General features: G+C 39.2%; 1 protein-coding gene across 3 annotated transcripts in view; it reads left to right on the forward strand.

Annotated features, from left to right (window-relative positions):
• rad54l2 (RAD54 like 2) overlaps nucleotides 1–17,794 on the forward strand; it is a 191,792-nt gene that overhangs the window by 69,840 nt on the left and 104,158 nt on the right. For all 3 annotated transcript variants that reach the window (XM_073072525.1, XM_073072527.1, XM_073072526.1), the window contains exon 2: nucleotides 312–484. In XM_073072525.1, coding sequence (XP_072928626.1) covers nucleotides 367–484 — 118 coding nt within the window. In that variant the 5' untranslated portion in view covers nucleotides 312–366. The remainder of the gene's footprint in view (nucleotides 1–311; nucleotides 485–17,794) is intronic.

The raw sequence follows: 17,794 nt of genomic DNA on the forward strand, positions 1-17,794 counted from the left end.
TGGATGAAAATTTTGTCTGCCCAGTATCTTTGAGAGCTGTGAAGTATTACCTTGAACATCCAGCATTGCTTCATAGCTTTAAATGCTTTTAAGTTAATAATAACCAGCCAAATTGGCAGTGTTATTTCTTTCTCTAAGCACAGTAAGCCCTTTCAGGAAGAGGGCATGGATTTTGAATGTCAGTGTTTCCATCCAATAGATTGTTTTCATTATGTAACATTTCATTATCACATGATGTTGACATTTGTAATTGCTAAATGTGATATCTTGAATGCAATTAATCCCCATGCTTTGTGCTGCTGTTGTTGCAGGTCCACAGAGGAGGGATAATGAATTTGTAATGCACAGTGTCTGCTGTTCTGGGCCATGGAGGACGAGTCTATCTCAGGGAGTGATCCAGATGTGGAGTCGGAGGATGTGGAAGAGGAAGAGGAGGAGATGGAGGACAATGATGGTGATGACGAGGATGACCTGGAAGAAAATGGTGAGCAGCCAGTGACCCCTTGCAATTCTAGTTAAGCATAAAGAAGTTAAGATTGTTGTGAGATTTTGATTAAAATTTTTGTAATGCTGTTAGGTACTTTTGTGTTCCTTTAATTTTGAGTGTCAGTTTAGCTATTGGCAGAAATAACTGAGGAGACTGGGTTTGTACACCATGTTAAGTGTTTGACACTGAGCTGATGGTTCAGTGTAGTTACTCAAGGTTTACTAGATTATTAATCATGCATTTTTAAGGTGAGTTTTTAAGCTGAGGCACTATTGTGCACCAAATGTATCCACAACAACCAATTAGAATCTTAATACATATGAAACAAATCATGAATAGACACAATTGTCTAATTGCCTTTGGATTTTTCAGAGATTTGCATATTTTCTTATGACATAGGCCATGTGGCCTAATGGACTCATTCTCCGATAATCTTTTTTTATCGCATTAATTTACCTTGTTCTCTCTTCAACTTGAGTTGCAGTTTCATAATGGAGACAATGTGTCCATTACTATTTAGTGAGTGTCAGCTGACGTATAAATTATTAATTTGTTTTATTCCTAAAAACACGACATATTGTTTTTATTGACAGTGTGATTAAGCTACCAAAGGCTATGGAAGCCCCTCTTATTCTTTACTGTTTTTGTCCCTTCAGTAAGCTCATTTGTAGAACCAAGGAAAAATAATGATGTTTATAATCATGAAAAGTAATGTTGCCTAGAGGTTTGCTTGGTTGATATTCACTTCAAACAAAGCTATTTTTGGAGATAAAAAAACCAAGACAGCAAAATATTGAACACTTGGATCTATCTCACAGATTATGAGAGATCCTTTTGGTAAGGCTGTTTTCAGGTAGAATTAAATTGCCTCTGAAAATGTCATAAATGACCATTTCAAACGTCTTTGGAGCTTAAAGAGGTTTATTCACTACAGTACCAGTTGGAATACTGATAGTTTACTTGCAGGATACAAAGTTGCAATGGTGACCATCATCATAAAACAATTGTCAACTACCACTAATGGTTTAACCACTATCATAGATGAACTATAAACATGCCAATTATAGGTGTTTAGTGAGTATATTTTCCAAACATTTGTAAGCATGGGCTTATTTTGCCTTTATTTCTTAATGCTGTCAAAATTTAGCAGCATTCCTGAGACCTTTACCACCATCACACATTTTTAAAAACATTCACCTAATAATTTGTATAATACAGTAAGTGTCCAGACAGCAATCGCCCACTCAGAACAATTTGATAATTAGTCTATTTTTGCGATATTGGTTAAGCAGCACCTAATGGCCAGAGCTCTTTGAATTATGAGCTTTATGTTTTGGATATCTCATCAGATTCAACTCCATTTATCACGTGTACATCAAAAGGTTCAGTGAAATGTGTTGTTTGCATGAACAACCAATACACCCTAGTGATGTGCTGGGGGCAGTTCACAGGGGTCGCCACACGTTCTCGCACCAACATAGAATACCCATAGTACTTGGCAGAACAGCACCAAACAACAAGCAACAAAAAAAAACAACAGAAAACAAGACCATTTCCTCCCTCCCATATTGCCCCACCCACAAGTTTTCTTATTAAGAAAAATCTGGCCCTCAGCTCCTGTTATCTATACTGGTTGAGATAATGGATAGTATAGAAGAGAAAGCTGCTTGTAACAGTCCTATGATATCTCTAATGTCCAAAAGTAGTACCATATCAGTTCTGTAAAACTATTAATTCAGGTATTTTTATTTCGGCCCTTGGAAGCAAGCATCAACCAACAGAGCAACAGCTAACGTGAAAAATTTCTCAATTCTGCAGTGTATTAGCAAGTGTTAAAGTGATTACTTAGGAGGACTACCAGCATTGTGATTTCACTTCAATTGCACAACTGAACAACATTTATATTTTGTGAATCTTGGGAAGTTTTTGTCATAGCATTTCATTGATGAAGGTGGTATAGAACCCTTCTGTTTCACTGTCCCAAAGGTCATTGGCGGCTGTTAAGTTATGAGCTCAGATAAATTAATGTTTTCACTTCAATTACTGAATCATGAGAACAGAAGAGAGTCCTCCCAAAAGAATTAGAATCAGGTTTATTATCACCGGCATGAAATTTGTTAACTTAGCAGCAGCAGTTCAATGCAATACATAATCTAGCAGAGAAAAAAATAAAAATAAAATAAAACAATAATAATTAAACAAGTAAATCAAATACCTATATTGAACAGATAAAAAATGTGCAAAAACAAAAATAGTGTATATTAATAAAAATGATGTAGTGTCCAAAGCTTCAATGTCCATTTAGGAATCGGATGGCAGAGGGGAAGAAGCCATTCCTGAATCACTGAGTGTGTGCCTTCGGGCTTCTGTACCTCCTACCTGATGGTAACTGTGAGAAAAGGGTATGCGCTGGGTGCTGCAGTAAAAGTATTTTCTATTGTTGTTCTTGATTTTTCAAATTCTTTATTTTTGTAGGCCTGGTAAGTAGATCTAGCTGCTGGATTCAGAAGAATAGGGCTTGGGTTGCAAGCCTAGGTTTTGCTATCAGTTGACTTGAAGACTTTTTGCATTATTTAGCAGATTAAAGGTTTACAGTGTTGGTTTAAGTTTCCAGCAGAGAAGCAATTCAGATCTTTGTAATTATCCTTTGGTGTCTCTGATATTGATCAAGTGGGTTGTAAGGGTACTAAAAACATTTTATGTAAATTGTTCAAGTAGTTTTTGATTTGTGTGTACTTTGTTGGTTCAGGACCTGCAACAAAACTGGTTGTAATCTTGGTGATAGCATTGGATATGCATATGTGGAGGGTGGACCAGTCATCAAGCCTCCAAATGAAATTAAGCTCAATCACTGTCCTAGGTGAGCATGACAAGGAGGTTCAAATATGTGCCGGAGGGAAAACTGGATCTGGATCTAATATAAGCAGTGAATGGTTTACTAAATTGAAGGAAGGATGGGGCTTGGGTTGCAAGCTTAGGTTTTGCTATCAGTTGACTTGAAGACTTTTTGCATTATTTAGCAGATTGAAGGTTTACAGTGTAAATTGCCACTTGGAAATTATTTTAAGTCTTGGATTGTAGGAAAGGAGAAAAAGCATATCTGTTGCAGGGAGGTATTGTGAAAAGATAAATACTGATGTTAAGGTGCAAATGATGCTAAGGAATTTACCAGAGATAATGGTCCTGTCAAAGTTCTGAGCAGCACTGGCCTGGTGGAGAATAAGATGTATAGAAACGGTTGTAGACACAGCTTGGCACATCATAAAAGTCGGTCTTTTGCTGTCTTGGTAAAGCAGCCAACATAATCAAGGACCCCACTCACCCTGGACATTATCTCCTCCCCCTCCTATCAGGCAGTACAATAAGATGGACTCTTGACCTCACAATCTACCTTGTCATGACTGATATGATGAAATGATTATGAATGAAAGATTTTTTCCACTACACCTCGGTATATGTGACAATAATAAACCGATTTATCAGGTTAGTGGTGGCCTTGTGCATGAAGTGTTTGAAATGTGGGCTAGAAGGTGAGTACAGGGAGAATATTGTCAAAATCAAAGTAAATTTATTATTCAAGTTTGTATATGTCATCATTTTCTTGTAAGCATTTACAGGAAAATAAAGAAATACAATTAAATGTAAGAAATCCTGCAGCAGACTGAAAAGCTTGAGCATGTAGGTATTAAGAAGGTGGATGTGCTGGAGCTTTTAGAAAGCATTAAGCTGATGAGATATACTCCAGGCTACTGTGGGAGGCAAAGGAGGAGATTGCTGAGCCTCTGGTGATGATCTTTGCATCATCAATAGGGACAGGAGAGGTTCTGGAAGATGGGAGGGTTGCGAATGTTGTTCCTTTATTCAAGAAGGGTAGTAGAGATAGACCAGGAAATTATAGACCAGTGAGTCAGTGGTTGGTAAGTTGATAGAGAAGATCCTGAGATGCAGGATTTATGAACATTTGAGAGGTATAATATAATTAGGAATAGTCAGCATGTTTTTGTCAAGGGCAGGTCGTGCCTTACGAGCCTGATTGAATTTTTTGAGGATGTGACTAAACACACTGATGAAGGTAGAGCAGTAGATGTAGTGTATATGGATTTCAGCAAGGCATTTGATAAGATACCCCTTGCAAGGCTTATTGAGAAAGTAAGGAGGCATGGGATCCAAGGGGACATTGCTTTGTGGATCCAGAACTGGCTTGCCCACAGAAGGCAAAGAGTGGTTGTAGACGGGTTATATTCTGCATGGAGGTCGGTCACCACTGGAGTGCCTGAGGGATCTGTTTTGGGACTCTTACTCTTCATGATTTTATAAATGACCTGGATAAGGAAGTGGATGATGGGTTAGTAAGTTTGCTGATGACACTAAGGTTGGAGATGTTGTATATAATGTGGAGGGCTGTCAGAGGTTACAGCAGGACATTGATAGGATGCAAAGCTAGGCTGAGAAGTGGCAGATGGAGTTCAACCCAGATAAGTGTGAAGTGGTTCATTTTGGTAGGTGGAGTATGATGGCAGAATATATTATTAATGGTATGACTCTTGGCAGTGTGGAGGATCAGAGGGATCTTGGGGGTCCAAGTCCATAGGATGCTCAAAGCAGCTGCGCATGTTGACTCTGTGGTTAAGAAGGCGTACGGTGTATTGGCCTTCATCAATCGTGGAATTAAATTTAGTAGTAGAGAGGTAATGTTGCAGCTATATAGGGCCCTGGTCAGACCCCACTTGGAGTACTGTGCTCAGTTCTGGTCGCCTCACTACATGGAAACCATAGAAAGGGTGCAGAGGAGATATTACAAGGATGTTGCCTGGATTGGGGAGCATGCCCTATGAAAATAGGTTGAGTGAACTTGGCCTTTTCTACTTGGAGCGACGAAGGATGGGAGGTCACCTAATAGAGGTGTATAACATGATGAGAGGCATTGATCGTGTGGATAGTCAGAGGCTTTTTCCCAGGGCTGAAATGGTTGCCACAAAAGGACACGGGTTTAAGGTGCTGGGGAGTAGGTACAGAGGAGATGTCAGGGGTAAGTTTTTTACTCAGACAGCGGTGAGTGCGTGGAATGGGCTGCCAGCAACAGTGGTGGAGGCAGATACGATAAGAGACTTTTGAATAGGTACACGGAGCTTAGAAAAGTAGAGGGCTACAGGTCAGCCTTGTAATTTCTAAGGTAAGAATATGTTCAGCACAACTTTGTGGGTCGAAGGGCCTGTATTGTGCTGTAGGTTTTCTATGTTTCTATCTATACATAAATAAAGATGGACAAACAGCCAAAATGCAAAAGATAAACTGCACAAATAAATAAAATAATAATAGTGAGAGCATGAATTGTGGAGTCCTTGAAAGTGAGTCTGTCAAGAACTGATTCCACAACCTAAAGAGTCACTTTCAAGGACTCTGCAACTCGAAGTTCAAAGTACTTTGAAATTTGAACTTTGAGGTGTAGAGTCCTTGAAGATGAGTCTTTAGGTAGTGGTATCAGTTCAGCATTGAGGTCAGTTAAGTTATCCATACTGGTTCAGGAGTCTGATAATAACCATTCCTGAACCTGGTGTTGAGGGACCTTCAGCTCCTATATTTCCTGCCCGGTGGTAGTAGCAAGAAGAGAGCATGGCCTGGATGGTGGGGGTCCTTGGATGCTGCTTTCAGGTGGCAGTGCTTATTCTGCCTGGGAGACAGTAATGTAAGTAGACAAACACCATTGAGAGTTCTTCCAACATGTGTGGAGAAAGGAGAACATTTTGGAAGTAGTGGTGTGTAAGTTGTTGGACTGGATGTGAGACTCAAAGTAGGAGAATGGAATGGCTTTCAGAAGACTGAGTAGGAGGTGGTTAATCTGGATAACTGTAGGAGTCTGTAGCCTTGTAGCTGATAATCTCAGCTGTTCCCTGAAAAGCTGGTTGAAAAACCGATTGGAATAGTTGGAGAAAGACCATGTGAAAGTGAGCACAGACTAGAAACTGATAGTAAAGATGAAAGTTATAGGGAACACTGGAATAGGTTAGGACTTTATTCCCTGAAGTGCAAGAGGATGAGGGGAGATTTGATAGAGTATACAGAGTTAAAAGGGGTATAGATAGGGTTGTTACGAACCCCGTAACTGGGTATCTTACCAGCAAAGATAGGAGTATCCGTTGAAATCTGATGATACTATTTTTAACAGTATTTATTAGTAAAAATACACAAAAATAATATCAATGCAAATATACAGATAATATACGACATCAATACTAAACCTAAAAGTGCGGGTATAATAATAATCAATAAGAAATAAGCTCTATCGTTGTCTAGGGGATAATGAATTGTCCGATGGAAATATAAAGTTCAGTTCAGTTCATGCAGGCTGCGGTAGTTGTTGATCACTGTGTTGCAATTGTTGGAGAGAGAGAGAGAGAAAAAGCAGTAACAGCTATTAACTTGCCGACTTTCCTTTTACAATCTTGATCCTTCGATGCGTTGTTGTTGTGGCCATTCACGTATGACCCCTCCGCGTCCTTTAGCTAAACCGTTCCATGGAGGACTAGTCACCCAGGCAAGGGTGGACACACACACAAACCCCCACCGGTCTCGTAGCGTCTCTCCTGGTGCGTCTGAGGGGTGTTCCCCAGACCCTACTTTTATCCCCACTCACGGGGTCTCAGGTGTCAATCAGGTTGGGATGATGCAATCCCTCAACCAGACCACTCTGGTTGCCCCCTGAGGGGTTTCAATGAATAGAACAGTACTCAATACACAATTCCTTCTTCAAGAGACAATAGCAGTAATCTCTCTCTTTGTCAATAGGAGACATTCCAACTTTTGTGTATCCCTGCGTTGTCTCTCTCTCATTACTGACATGCTGTGTATCTCTCTCATTTCCTGGGTATCAGACCCGAAATAATAGCGATTTTGCGATTCTCAAAAAGGGGGGGGGTGACTTTGCACCCTTCTGCCCATCAGAATTGCTCCTCATTCATAACAGGGTACATGCAAAGAAGCTTTTTTCACTGAGGTTCAATGAGATGAGAACTAGTGGTAATGGGTTAAGGGTGAAATGTGAAATATTTAAGAAGAACATGAAGGAAAACTTCTCTTAGGCGGTGAGAGGTGAAACCAGAGCTGCCAGCAGAAGTGGTAGATACGGGTGTGATTTCAACATTTAAGACAATTTTGGGTAAGTACATGAATAGGAGAGCTATGGAGGGATATGGTCCAGGTGCAAGTTGATGGGACTAGGCAGAATAATAGTTTGGCACTGGTTTGTTGGGCTGAAGAGCCTGTTTCTGTGCTGTAGTGCTTGTTCTATGACAGTTTTTAGTTCTGCGAAAGAATATGAAGTGGCTCCAGTTGTTGTCTATGTATAATAATAGATAAGGGAGATAATCTGGAGTAGGACCAAAGGAGGGGTGGGGGTGATGTCAGAGTAGGACTGGTAGAGTTTCTGTTCATGAAAAAGTGAAAAGTCTTGCAATACCCTTTGGTGATAAACTAGTTTCACACAGAAAACTGAATCAAGCTCAAACTTTTCTAGATCTTGGGGGTTACAGAATGATTTTCAGTGTTAAATCCATAATTAAATTCTTTTGGCTTTAATTTATCTTTTATTTTAATTCCTTTTCATAAAGTGCTGGTCAAAGTAGAAAAGAAAAATGATTTGGAAAACTTGAGATTAAATCAGAAGAGAATGAAGTTTAAAATATATCAATGAAAATCGTGCTTTAAAAGGCAAATCCTATGTGTTTGTTGTATTTAGAAAAATGCTTTAAATAATCTGTGGAGAAACAAAGTTGCTATTTTCCATCAGCTTGCATTGCTTGGACTTCATTGCTCTAAATTGTTTTGCCATTTTTGTCAAAGTGTGAAGTCCTTTTCTCATCGACCTGTAATTTGTTTCATATCCTGAGAACTGTTGTAATATGTACAGTAAAGCTTGCAGAATGCTACCTGAGGCAACAGGAAAAGTTGATCCAGAACGGTTTAAAGAATTCATTGCCTCAGTTTTTGGCATTTTTCATTTCCTGCTCTGATTTTGGGTGAAGTTTGCATTGTTTCATAACTGAGTTATGTAAGAATTGATAGAGCACTGTGCTAAACAATCTATCATTATGTATGGATTACGTTGTAGAAAAATTTCTTCCCTCTCCCTGATGCAGGGAAGGGCTGGCAGAGGTTGGCCCTGTTAATTTTTCCTAGCTTATGAAACAGTGGAAACTTTTGAGAAGACACGTGATAGTCTGAGAATGTTCTGTCATTGTTATCTTTTTTAAAAAACAGAATTTTAATGCTGAACATGATAAAATAAATATTACACAAGATTCTGCAAGTCCTAGAAATCTTGAGGAACACACAGAAAATGCTGGAGAAATGCGGCTAATTTGATCAAGTTTAATTGTCATTCAAACATACATATGAATACAGCCAAACAAAGCAGCATTCCTCTGGGGCCAAGGTGCAGAACACAGTAACAATGGTCACACTCAGCACATATATTTATGATAGTAGAAAAAGAAGTTACAAAAGTATAATAATAATGTAGACCAAGTCCCTGAGTGTCATGGCCTTAGATTGATGGTACATGGATGTTGCCCTGGAGCCACGTTTCTGCAAGGACAAGTTCTTCATCTTGTGTAAGTACAGCCACAGACAAACACAATCCAGTTTGTCTTCCACTGAGCAAACTCTGGAGGGAAGCTCCATTGGGAGGGGCCAGCCCCAATCCAGTAGCACACAGCTAGCTCTGGCCTCTCCATCCCTGTCTGCCCCAACGGGCAACTCTGAGGCATGGGGCAACACAGCTCCCCTGCCATTGATCTTGCTAATGAATCAGTGAATCGGACTCGCAGTTTTCTACATTCCTAATGTGATCAGCAAAAGAAAAACATCCAAAACAATCACCCATTGGCCCGCGCACTGCCTCTGATGCCTTCTTCCCTGGGTTGTTGAAACAGGCTGCAACACCATGCATATCCAGTCCAGCTCTACTACTATCCAGCAACTCACAGTGGTGTAGATCTACAGTACTTGGTGTTCTTAATGTCTAACCGTGTCTTGTGATCATGAAAAAGCAGTAAATGATGAAGAATTAATCCTTTGTTTGGACTCAGGCCACTTTTCTGAGTGCACCTCCATCTTAACAGCTATTGCCTGACCTGCTGAGTTCCTCCAGCATTTTGAGTGTGAACATAAAATCTCAGAATCGGAATCATATTTGATATCACTGGTATATTTTCTTTTCTAAAGGGGAAAGGTTATTTTTTCTAACTGTGTCAAACAGTTGCAAATTTTATAGCCACGAATCCTTTAAGTCTGTTTCAAGCAATCAAGTTGTGTTGGATTGGTGAACTGGTTCCAGACTTCATGTAGTTGGACCCAAGTACTGTCTGTACTGTCATTCCCATTTTTAAATAACAGAAGTCTCTACTAGGGAGGGCAAATATGTGTGGTGGTACTTGGAGTTTATATTGCGAATCAAGATTGGGTTCTGTTGGTGAGTTTTTTTAAAACTTATTGAGATACAGCATGGAACAGACCCTTCTGGCCCTTAGAGCTGCTTGCCCAGCAATCCCCCAATTTTACCCTAGCCCAATCACAGGACAATTTACAATGATCAGTTAACCCTTCAGCTGGTACATCTTTGGACTGTGGGAGGAAACAGAAGCACATGAAGGAAACCCACGTGGTCAAAGGGAGAATGTACAAACTCCTTACAGGTAGCAGCGGGAATTGAACCCGGTCACTGGTACTGTACAGCATTGTGCTAACCACTATGCTACTGTGCTGCAACCCAGATTTTGCAGCCAACAAAACTCATTTCAGTTAAGGTTTGTCAGGTTAAGAGTTAAACATTTTATAGGAAGTAATATTTTAATATTTGTAAAAGTAATTTTTATCATATTTTTAATCCACTAAAATAACAAGAACAAAATCGAATTACATTTGGCACTCCTTATCCGTGAGGGATTGCTTCTGGGACCCCTCGCAGATACCAAAAAACACGGATGCTCAATTCCCTTATTCAACCTGTCTCAATGCGCTGGTCCTTAGGACCCAGCAGAACCCCAGACCTTATTTAACCTGTCTCAGTGCGATGGACATTAGGACCCAGCGGTGGAGCTCTGAATCTGCAGTGTTTCTGTTCACAAAAATAATCACGATCGCGATTGAAAATAAAGTGGAAATAATAAAGCAATTGGAAAGAGGTAAAACACCATTAGTCATTGGAAAAGTGTTAGGCTACAGTCGGTCAAAGATCGGAACAATTTTAAAGGATAAAGTGAGAAAAGCTCTGCCCTGATGAAAGCTACAATTATTACTAAGCAACGCAGTGGTTTAATTATTGGGTTTTGGGGTTTTGGGTTTTTGATCCTATCCTCCACATCAACCCAGCACGAATGGAGAGCGCACTCGATAGTGGTCTGTCACTGGATCGAACTCGGGAGCTTCCGTTCCCGAGCCCGGCGCTGAAACATACGCTCTTAAGTGTTTTATATGCATAGAAAGGTAAAATACATACTATATACTAAGACAATCATTTGACTAACTGACGCTAAATAATACCAGATGTGCCTGTTCCAACTTAGTAAGAGAACTTCCGATTTTTTCGATCCCGATCCACAATAACCTACACGCATCCTCCCGTATACGTTAAATCATCTCCAGGTTACTTATAATACCTAATACAATGTAAATGCTTTGTAAAATAGTTGTTATACTGCATTGTTTAGGGAATAATGACAAGAAAAAGAAGTCTGTACATGCTCCAACGACAAGTGCTGGAAGAGCACTTCTGGGTTTTCGTGATTCGCGGTTGGGTGAATTCACACATGCGGAGCTCGCGGATAAGGAGGGTTTGGTATTGGAAGAGAGTCTCTCCAGACATTGGTGGTGGTGGTGATGATGGCATCCATTAGTCTTGCGAGACCATGGATCTGCGCCTGGAAGGTCTTGCTTCAGCCTCTCCAGGTCGCAGGCCTCGGCAAGGTTGTATGGAAGACCGGATTCCCCTCTCAATGCCACCAATATTGTCCAAGGAAAGGGCAACGGCCGATGTAGCTTGGCACCAGTGATGTCGCAGGAGTTGCCAGAGCGAAGTTGAAGGCAATGTCGGACTGCCTTCCCAGGCTACCCGAAGCACTGGTTTTAAGGCGCCAGGATCCGCCTTCGCCCCTTCTACTGTCAGTAGAAACAGTTCCACCGGGCTTAGAGGCTAAGCCACACGAGAAGGCCAGGAGTTGGACTTGGTCGTCAGAGGCTATTTGAGGGGCACACTGTGAGGAGCACTTTTAGGTAGTGGGAGCTTGTCCCCACTGACACTCCTCAGCTTGACAACCTTGGAACATTGGTATAGAGTTGGATTTTGCCTTGTTAGTGACTTTAAATAGTTTGTACATTGTGTGACATTAGTGGTAGTACACAGCAACAAAGTAATGTGTTAATACTGCACTTGTATTGTTTATTATAAGAGTTCATCGCCATGGGAAGAAAAAGATTGTAAATTGAATCTTCAAGCAAGTGAAGACTTGAGACCAAGTTGAATACTTCAACCATTAAGCCTCCAGAGAATCTTTAACGCTTTGAGGCTTTTCTCTTTTTTAAAAAACTTACTTTTGAGATTTTTGACTGTTTGTTCCCTTGGGTGCATTTTTATAGTACTTTTTGTTGTCTAAGGGTGATCCCTCTGCAATTGAAATATCTTTGAAATTAATTTGAAGTGTAATGCAGGAAATCTGGTTGCCAAATTGAACACAGCAAGCCTCCATGAACACCACAGTGATATCAATAGGATAACAGGGTTGTTTAAGGGATAAATACTTAAAATAAATTTATTTTTTGGATGACTTCAATGGAATTCTCAGGTAAGTGATTCAATTAGAAACTTGGTCTTGTGGGATATTGAAAAAAATTCTGTTGCAAGAATATCTACCATGCATGTCATATGTATGAATTTCCTTTGGCAGAGCCCTGCTTGAGTGTGAATTGTTATATAAGTCCTTTTGTTCACATCGTGCTGTTCCTGTTTACTTGAATTAATTGCAGCTGTTGGGTTCGAGTGGCTGAGGTTGCTCTGCATTAATATGTTCCTGGATTTCAGCTAGCACTTTAATGGTTATTTAGTCATTCGTTCTGGCTAATGATCAGCTCAATTACCTGCTTTGAGGAAATATTAAAGCAGCTACCAACCTGCAGGAAGTATGGACTTGGCAGGTTACACTTCAGACTGCATGTTAATGCTAGATAATACTCAACATTTGACAGGTAAGGCACATTTAATAGGTAGCGTTCCAATTCTAGATACCAGGAATCCTCGTCTTTTCTGTCTTTTGTACTGCTTATTATATGTATCAATATTGAAGAAGAGCTTGGATTGATAGCAATTTTGAAGTAAATTTATTATCAAACTACATATATGTAACCATATACAACCCTGAGATTCATTTTCTTGCAAGCATTCTCAATAAGTCCATAATAGAATTAATGAAAAACCACACCAACTACAGCATTCAACAAATATGCAAAATGACAATAAACTGCGTAAATACAAAAGGAAAGTGATAATAATAATAAAAATAAGCAATCACTAACAAGAACATGAGATGATGAGTTCTTGAAAGTGAGACCATAGGTTGTGGAAACATTTCAGTGATAGGGCAAGTGAAGTTGAGTGAACTTTTTTATCCCCTTTGGCGCAAGAGTCTGATGGTTGAGGTGAATCCTGAATCTGGTGGTGTGAGTCCTGAGCTTCCTGTAACCTTCTTCCTGATGGCAGCAGCAAGAAAAGAGCATGACCTGGATGGTGGTCATCCCCGATGATGGATGCTGCTTTCCTGCAACAACGGCTTAATGATGGGGAGGGTTTTACCTTTGATGGACTAGGCCTTATCTACTGCCATTTGTAGGATTTTCTGTTCAATGAGGGGAAGGTTTTACAATGTGAACTTCTGTTTTGTCCTTGTGCATTATTTTCTTCAATCTTACTGAGTAGTTAAGCAACTGTTGACACCTTTTCACAAGAAAAAACATTTAGGATGTTTGCTTAATATGTCTCATGTACTCTGGAATTTTTTTTCTAAGTTTGGAGTTTTCTCACGTAGTGTAAAAGCATTCAGTATTTGTGTTGTTGAATATGTTAAAATGGAAGGAATCCATCTGTAATTTAGAAATATTAGCACTTCAATGACTTAGGATTTTGTTTATCATGTTAAAGAATATTATTTGATGTGAATGGTATTTATTTGCAAAATGCTGTTTATAACTTCTAAATATCCCAAAGCAATGCAGGACTTTTGCAAATGTAGTTGCTAGTCAGTATATGGGAGCATACTGTTTATTTGTGATCAATAAAGTTTCACATAATGAAATAAATAATAGATCTTTTTTGTGACTTCTGGTAGAGAAGTACATTTTGGGCAGGTTATTAGGGAGCATCATAATCCTTCAAAGTAGTGACATGAGATTTTGTGAGGGGCGAACTGGTTAATAGTCTAATCCAACAGGTGATATAACCTATAATGTAGCACTCTTTCAGGACTATGCTGAAATGAACAACTAAACCATGTACTCAAACTTCATCAAACACATGCAGTTCTAACTTAGTGTTACATAATGCAGTCTGTTTGTTTATCAGCAAGTGTGAATGACCATCGGAACACAGCACAATGCCTCTCCATCATCTGTCTATGATGGGCCTTTACTACATCTCTTCAAAGACTACACTTTATGAGCTGCGCTTCTCGCTGACTTGCCTTCTGCACTTTTGTTTTTGAAACTTCTGTGATTTGCCATATATCCAATATGGCTCAACTATAACATTCACAAATAAAAAAGGCTAATGATTACATTAGGAAGTATTGTACATGATTGATTTATTGTTTGATTCTCTATCATAGCCAGTGATGACAGTTTCTGAAACCTGTACGGGAGAGTTTTAAAAGTGGAAAAGCTGTTTGAACAGGAGTAGTTCCACTTCCTCAACTTCTGAAGTCCGGGTCAGTGGTACGAGTAGTTGTTACAACTGGGGTCTTCCTTGGTTGCCATGGATGACCATGACAACTTCTGTGCCTTGTCATGCCCTTCGCTCTCTACGGAGCGTTGTAGTAGCACCTTCCTGGCTGTTGGATTTCACTGCTGATCTCATCCACCTGGTGCGCCAAAGCTGACTTTGCATGCCAGGCATTATAGGAATTACCTAGGTTATAATTACATAACTTAAATTTCTGTATGATACATTAAAACTTTGGTCTGTGCGGCATTGTTGAAAAATGACAAGTCTGCATATTTTGGGCACTTTATTTTGATCTACTGAGCCTTCTACAGTGGTACTAACTTTCCGGTAACTGTTGATCAGTCCTGCACATCAGCTTGGAGAAATTTTAGGCAATTCATCCTTACAATACTGCTTCATCTCTGGGATGTTGATGGGCTTCCTTGCATGAACTCATGAACTGCTCTCTTCAGGTCCTTCCACAAAATTTTTGTAGGATTAAGGTCAGGACTTAGACTCAGCCGTACCAAACACGAAATTTATTCTGGTAACCATTCTTTGGTAGGCTGACTTGTGTATTTAGGGTTGTTGTCTTGCTGTATGACCCACTTTCTCTTGAACTTCAGTTCACAGACCGTTACCCTGAGATTTTCCTGTAGAATTTGCTGGTACAATTCAGAATTCATAGTTCCTGGTCCTGAGGCAGCAAAGCAGGTCCAAACCATGGCACATCCACCACCATGTTCCACAGTAGGGATGAAGTTCTTCTGTTAGAATGCAGTGTTTGCTTTTCTCCAAAACATAACACTTCTGATTTAAGCCAAAAAGTTTGATTTTGGACTCATCTGTCCATAGAACATTCTTCCAATAGCCTTCTGGCTTATGGCCATGTGTTCTTTAGCAAACTTTAGATGGGCAGCAGTTTTCTTTTTCACCACACAGGTTTTTGGAAGTGTGCCATGCTTCGATCAAAGGAGATTTCTGAGGACCTCAGATAAAAAGTTGTTAATACTCACCAGGCTGGAAAAGGATGCAAAACCATTTCTAAAGAGTTTGGGCTTCACCAATCCACATTTAGGCAAATGGTGTACAAATGGAAGAAATTCAACACTGCTGTTACTCTCCCCAAGATTTTCCTTGCAATCCTGCCATGCACACCATTGTTGTTCAGTGTTTGCCTGATGGTACACTCTTGAACACTGACATTAGCCAATGTAAGAGAGGCTTGTAGCTCCTGGAATATTACACATCTTGCTCTTGGAGTGATTTTTGTTGGTGGACCACTGTTGGGATTTGTGACCTTTTTGATCTCGTCGTGCATACATTTGCTGTTGTTGGTCTTCTGCAATTGTTTTTAAACTTTTTAACTTTTTAAAACTTTCTAAAAAGAACTTTTTAAAAGCTATTAATGCTTTTTGAGAGGGTGATTTTAGATGCATATCATATTTATACTGAGTTAAGTATTGTATGTGATTAGTTTTGCTACAATAAGTGTATGGGACATTGGAAAAAATGTTGAATTTCCCCATGGGGATGAATAAAGTATCTATCTATCTATCTATCTTGTTCTATTAACTCACCTTTGTCCTTAAGCCACTTTTCTTTTGCTTCCTTGCACTTGGTTGTTATCTGTGTATGCAAGAATACATAGGCTTCTTCGTTTTCCTTACATTTTCTTCTTTGTTCCACAAGATTCAGAATTTCTTCTGTCATCCATTTCTTTTTAGCTTTTTTCTGTTGTTTAGGAATCACCTCTTGTGCTGCTTGTGTTATGCTGTCTCTGAGGTTTTCACATTGCTGTTCTATAATAGTGATGTTTTGTAGAGCCTCAAATTTGTTCTTCATTGTTATTTGGAATTCATTTTTGATATCACTGTTTTTTCTCAAAAGTCCCAAATTCAGCTTTGGCTCTACTCTTGGTCTCTGAAGCTTTCTGTGTCTCAGGTACATCATGCTGATTATTGGTACATGATCACTGTAGCAGTCTGCACCTGGATATGTTTTGCATGATTTCAGAACATTTCTATACCTTCTCCTTATAAACACATAATCAATCTGGTTTCTGGTGTTATACCTGGGCTCTTCATAGTTTTCATGTCCATAGTTTTCTCAGGTGTTGCCTGAAGACAGTATTACCAATTAGATAATCTTTTTCTGTGACCCATCTAGCTAGTCGTTCACCTCTCTCATTTTTGTCATCTATGCCATAATGCCCAATATCGTTCTCATCCCTGGTCTTGCCTAATTTTGCATTGAAGTCACCTTGAATAATGGTATTTTCTGAGCTCTTACATTGTCTTAATGCTGTTTCTAGTTCGTCATAAAATTGTTCGATGTTTTCTTCACTGCTGTCTGCTGTTGGGGCATAAACTTGAACAATGTTAATGTCAAAAGGTTTTGCATGTAGTTTCACAAGTAACATTCGATCTGATATTGTCCAATAGCCTTTTATTGATTTTGCATGTTCTTCATCTAACATAATTCCAACACCTTTTTCATGTATTTCTCCTCCTGAGTAAATGACGGTATATCCCTCTGAGCTTGTTTTACTAGCTCCTTTACATCTCATCTGGCCCATTCCCAAGATGTTGATTTTGAATCTTTCCATTTCCTTTTCTTTTCCTTTTTCAATATTTTTATTAATTTTCACATAGAAGAATACAGTGTACTTGAGGATATATATGATGAATCAAAAAAAAGATTGAATAATACCAAATACATTATATTTAAATCAGACTTGCAATAGCAGTACCCTATATTCATAATCAAACACATACATTAATTAAATTGTAATTTGAATTATAATAATTTTATTATAAAGAAAGAATCTAAACCCACTACCAAAGTTGAAGCTGTATGGTAAAGAAAAAAAGACGAGAAAAAATCCTTATCACATTGTGAAAAGCCAACATCTGTACTTTAACACCAAATCAAAGGTTTCGAAAGTGGTTCAAGAATGGTTCTCACAATGTTTGAAAGTCTTGGTTAGAATCAGAAATTGAACAATGGATCTTCTCTAAATTTAAGCATGACATAACATCACGTAACCATTGAGTGTGAGTAGATGGTGCAACATCCTTCCATTTAAGCAACACCGCTCTCCTAGCTATAAGAGAAATAAAAGCCAATATATACAAATCAGATGTCTCCAAAGTTATGCCTTTTTCTCCAACAATACCAAACAAGGCAGTCAAAGGGTTAGGCTTAAAATTTACTTTAAAAAGTACAGAAAAAGTTTGGAATACTTCCTTCCAGTATTTTTCAAGACTTGGGCATGTTCAAAACATGTGGATTAGTGAGGCCTCTCCATTGTTATATCGATCGTAATAGGGAGATATATCCGG

The sequence above is a fragment of the Hemitrygon akajei genome, chromosome 19 (genome assembly GCF_048418815.1).
Source record: "Hemitrygon akajei chromosome 19, sHemAka1.3, whole genome shotgun sequence".
Classification (NCBI taxonomy): domain Eukaryota; kingdom Metazoa; phylum Chordata; class Chondrichthyes; order Myliobatiformes; family Dasyatidae; genus Hemitrygon; species Hemitrygon akajei.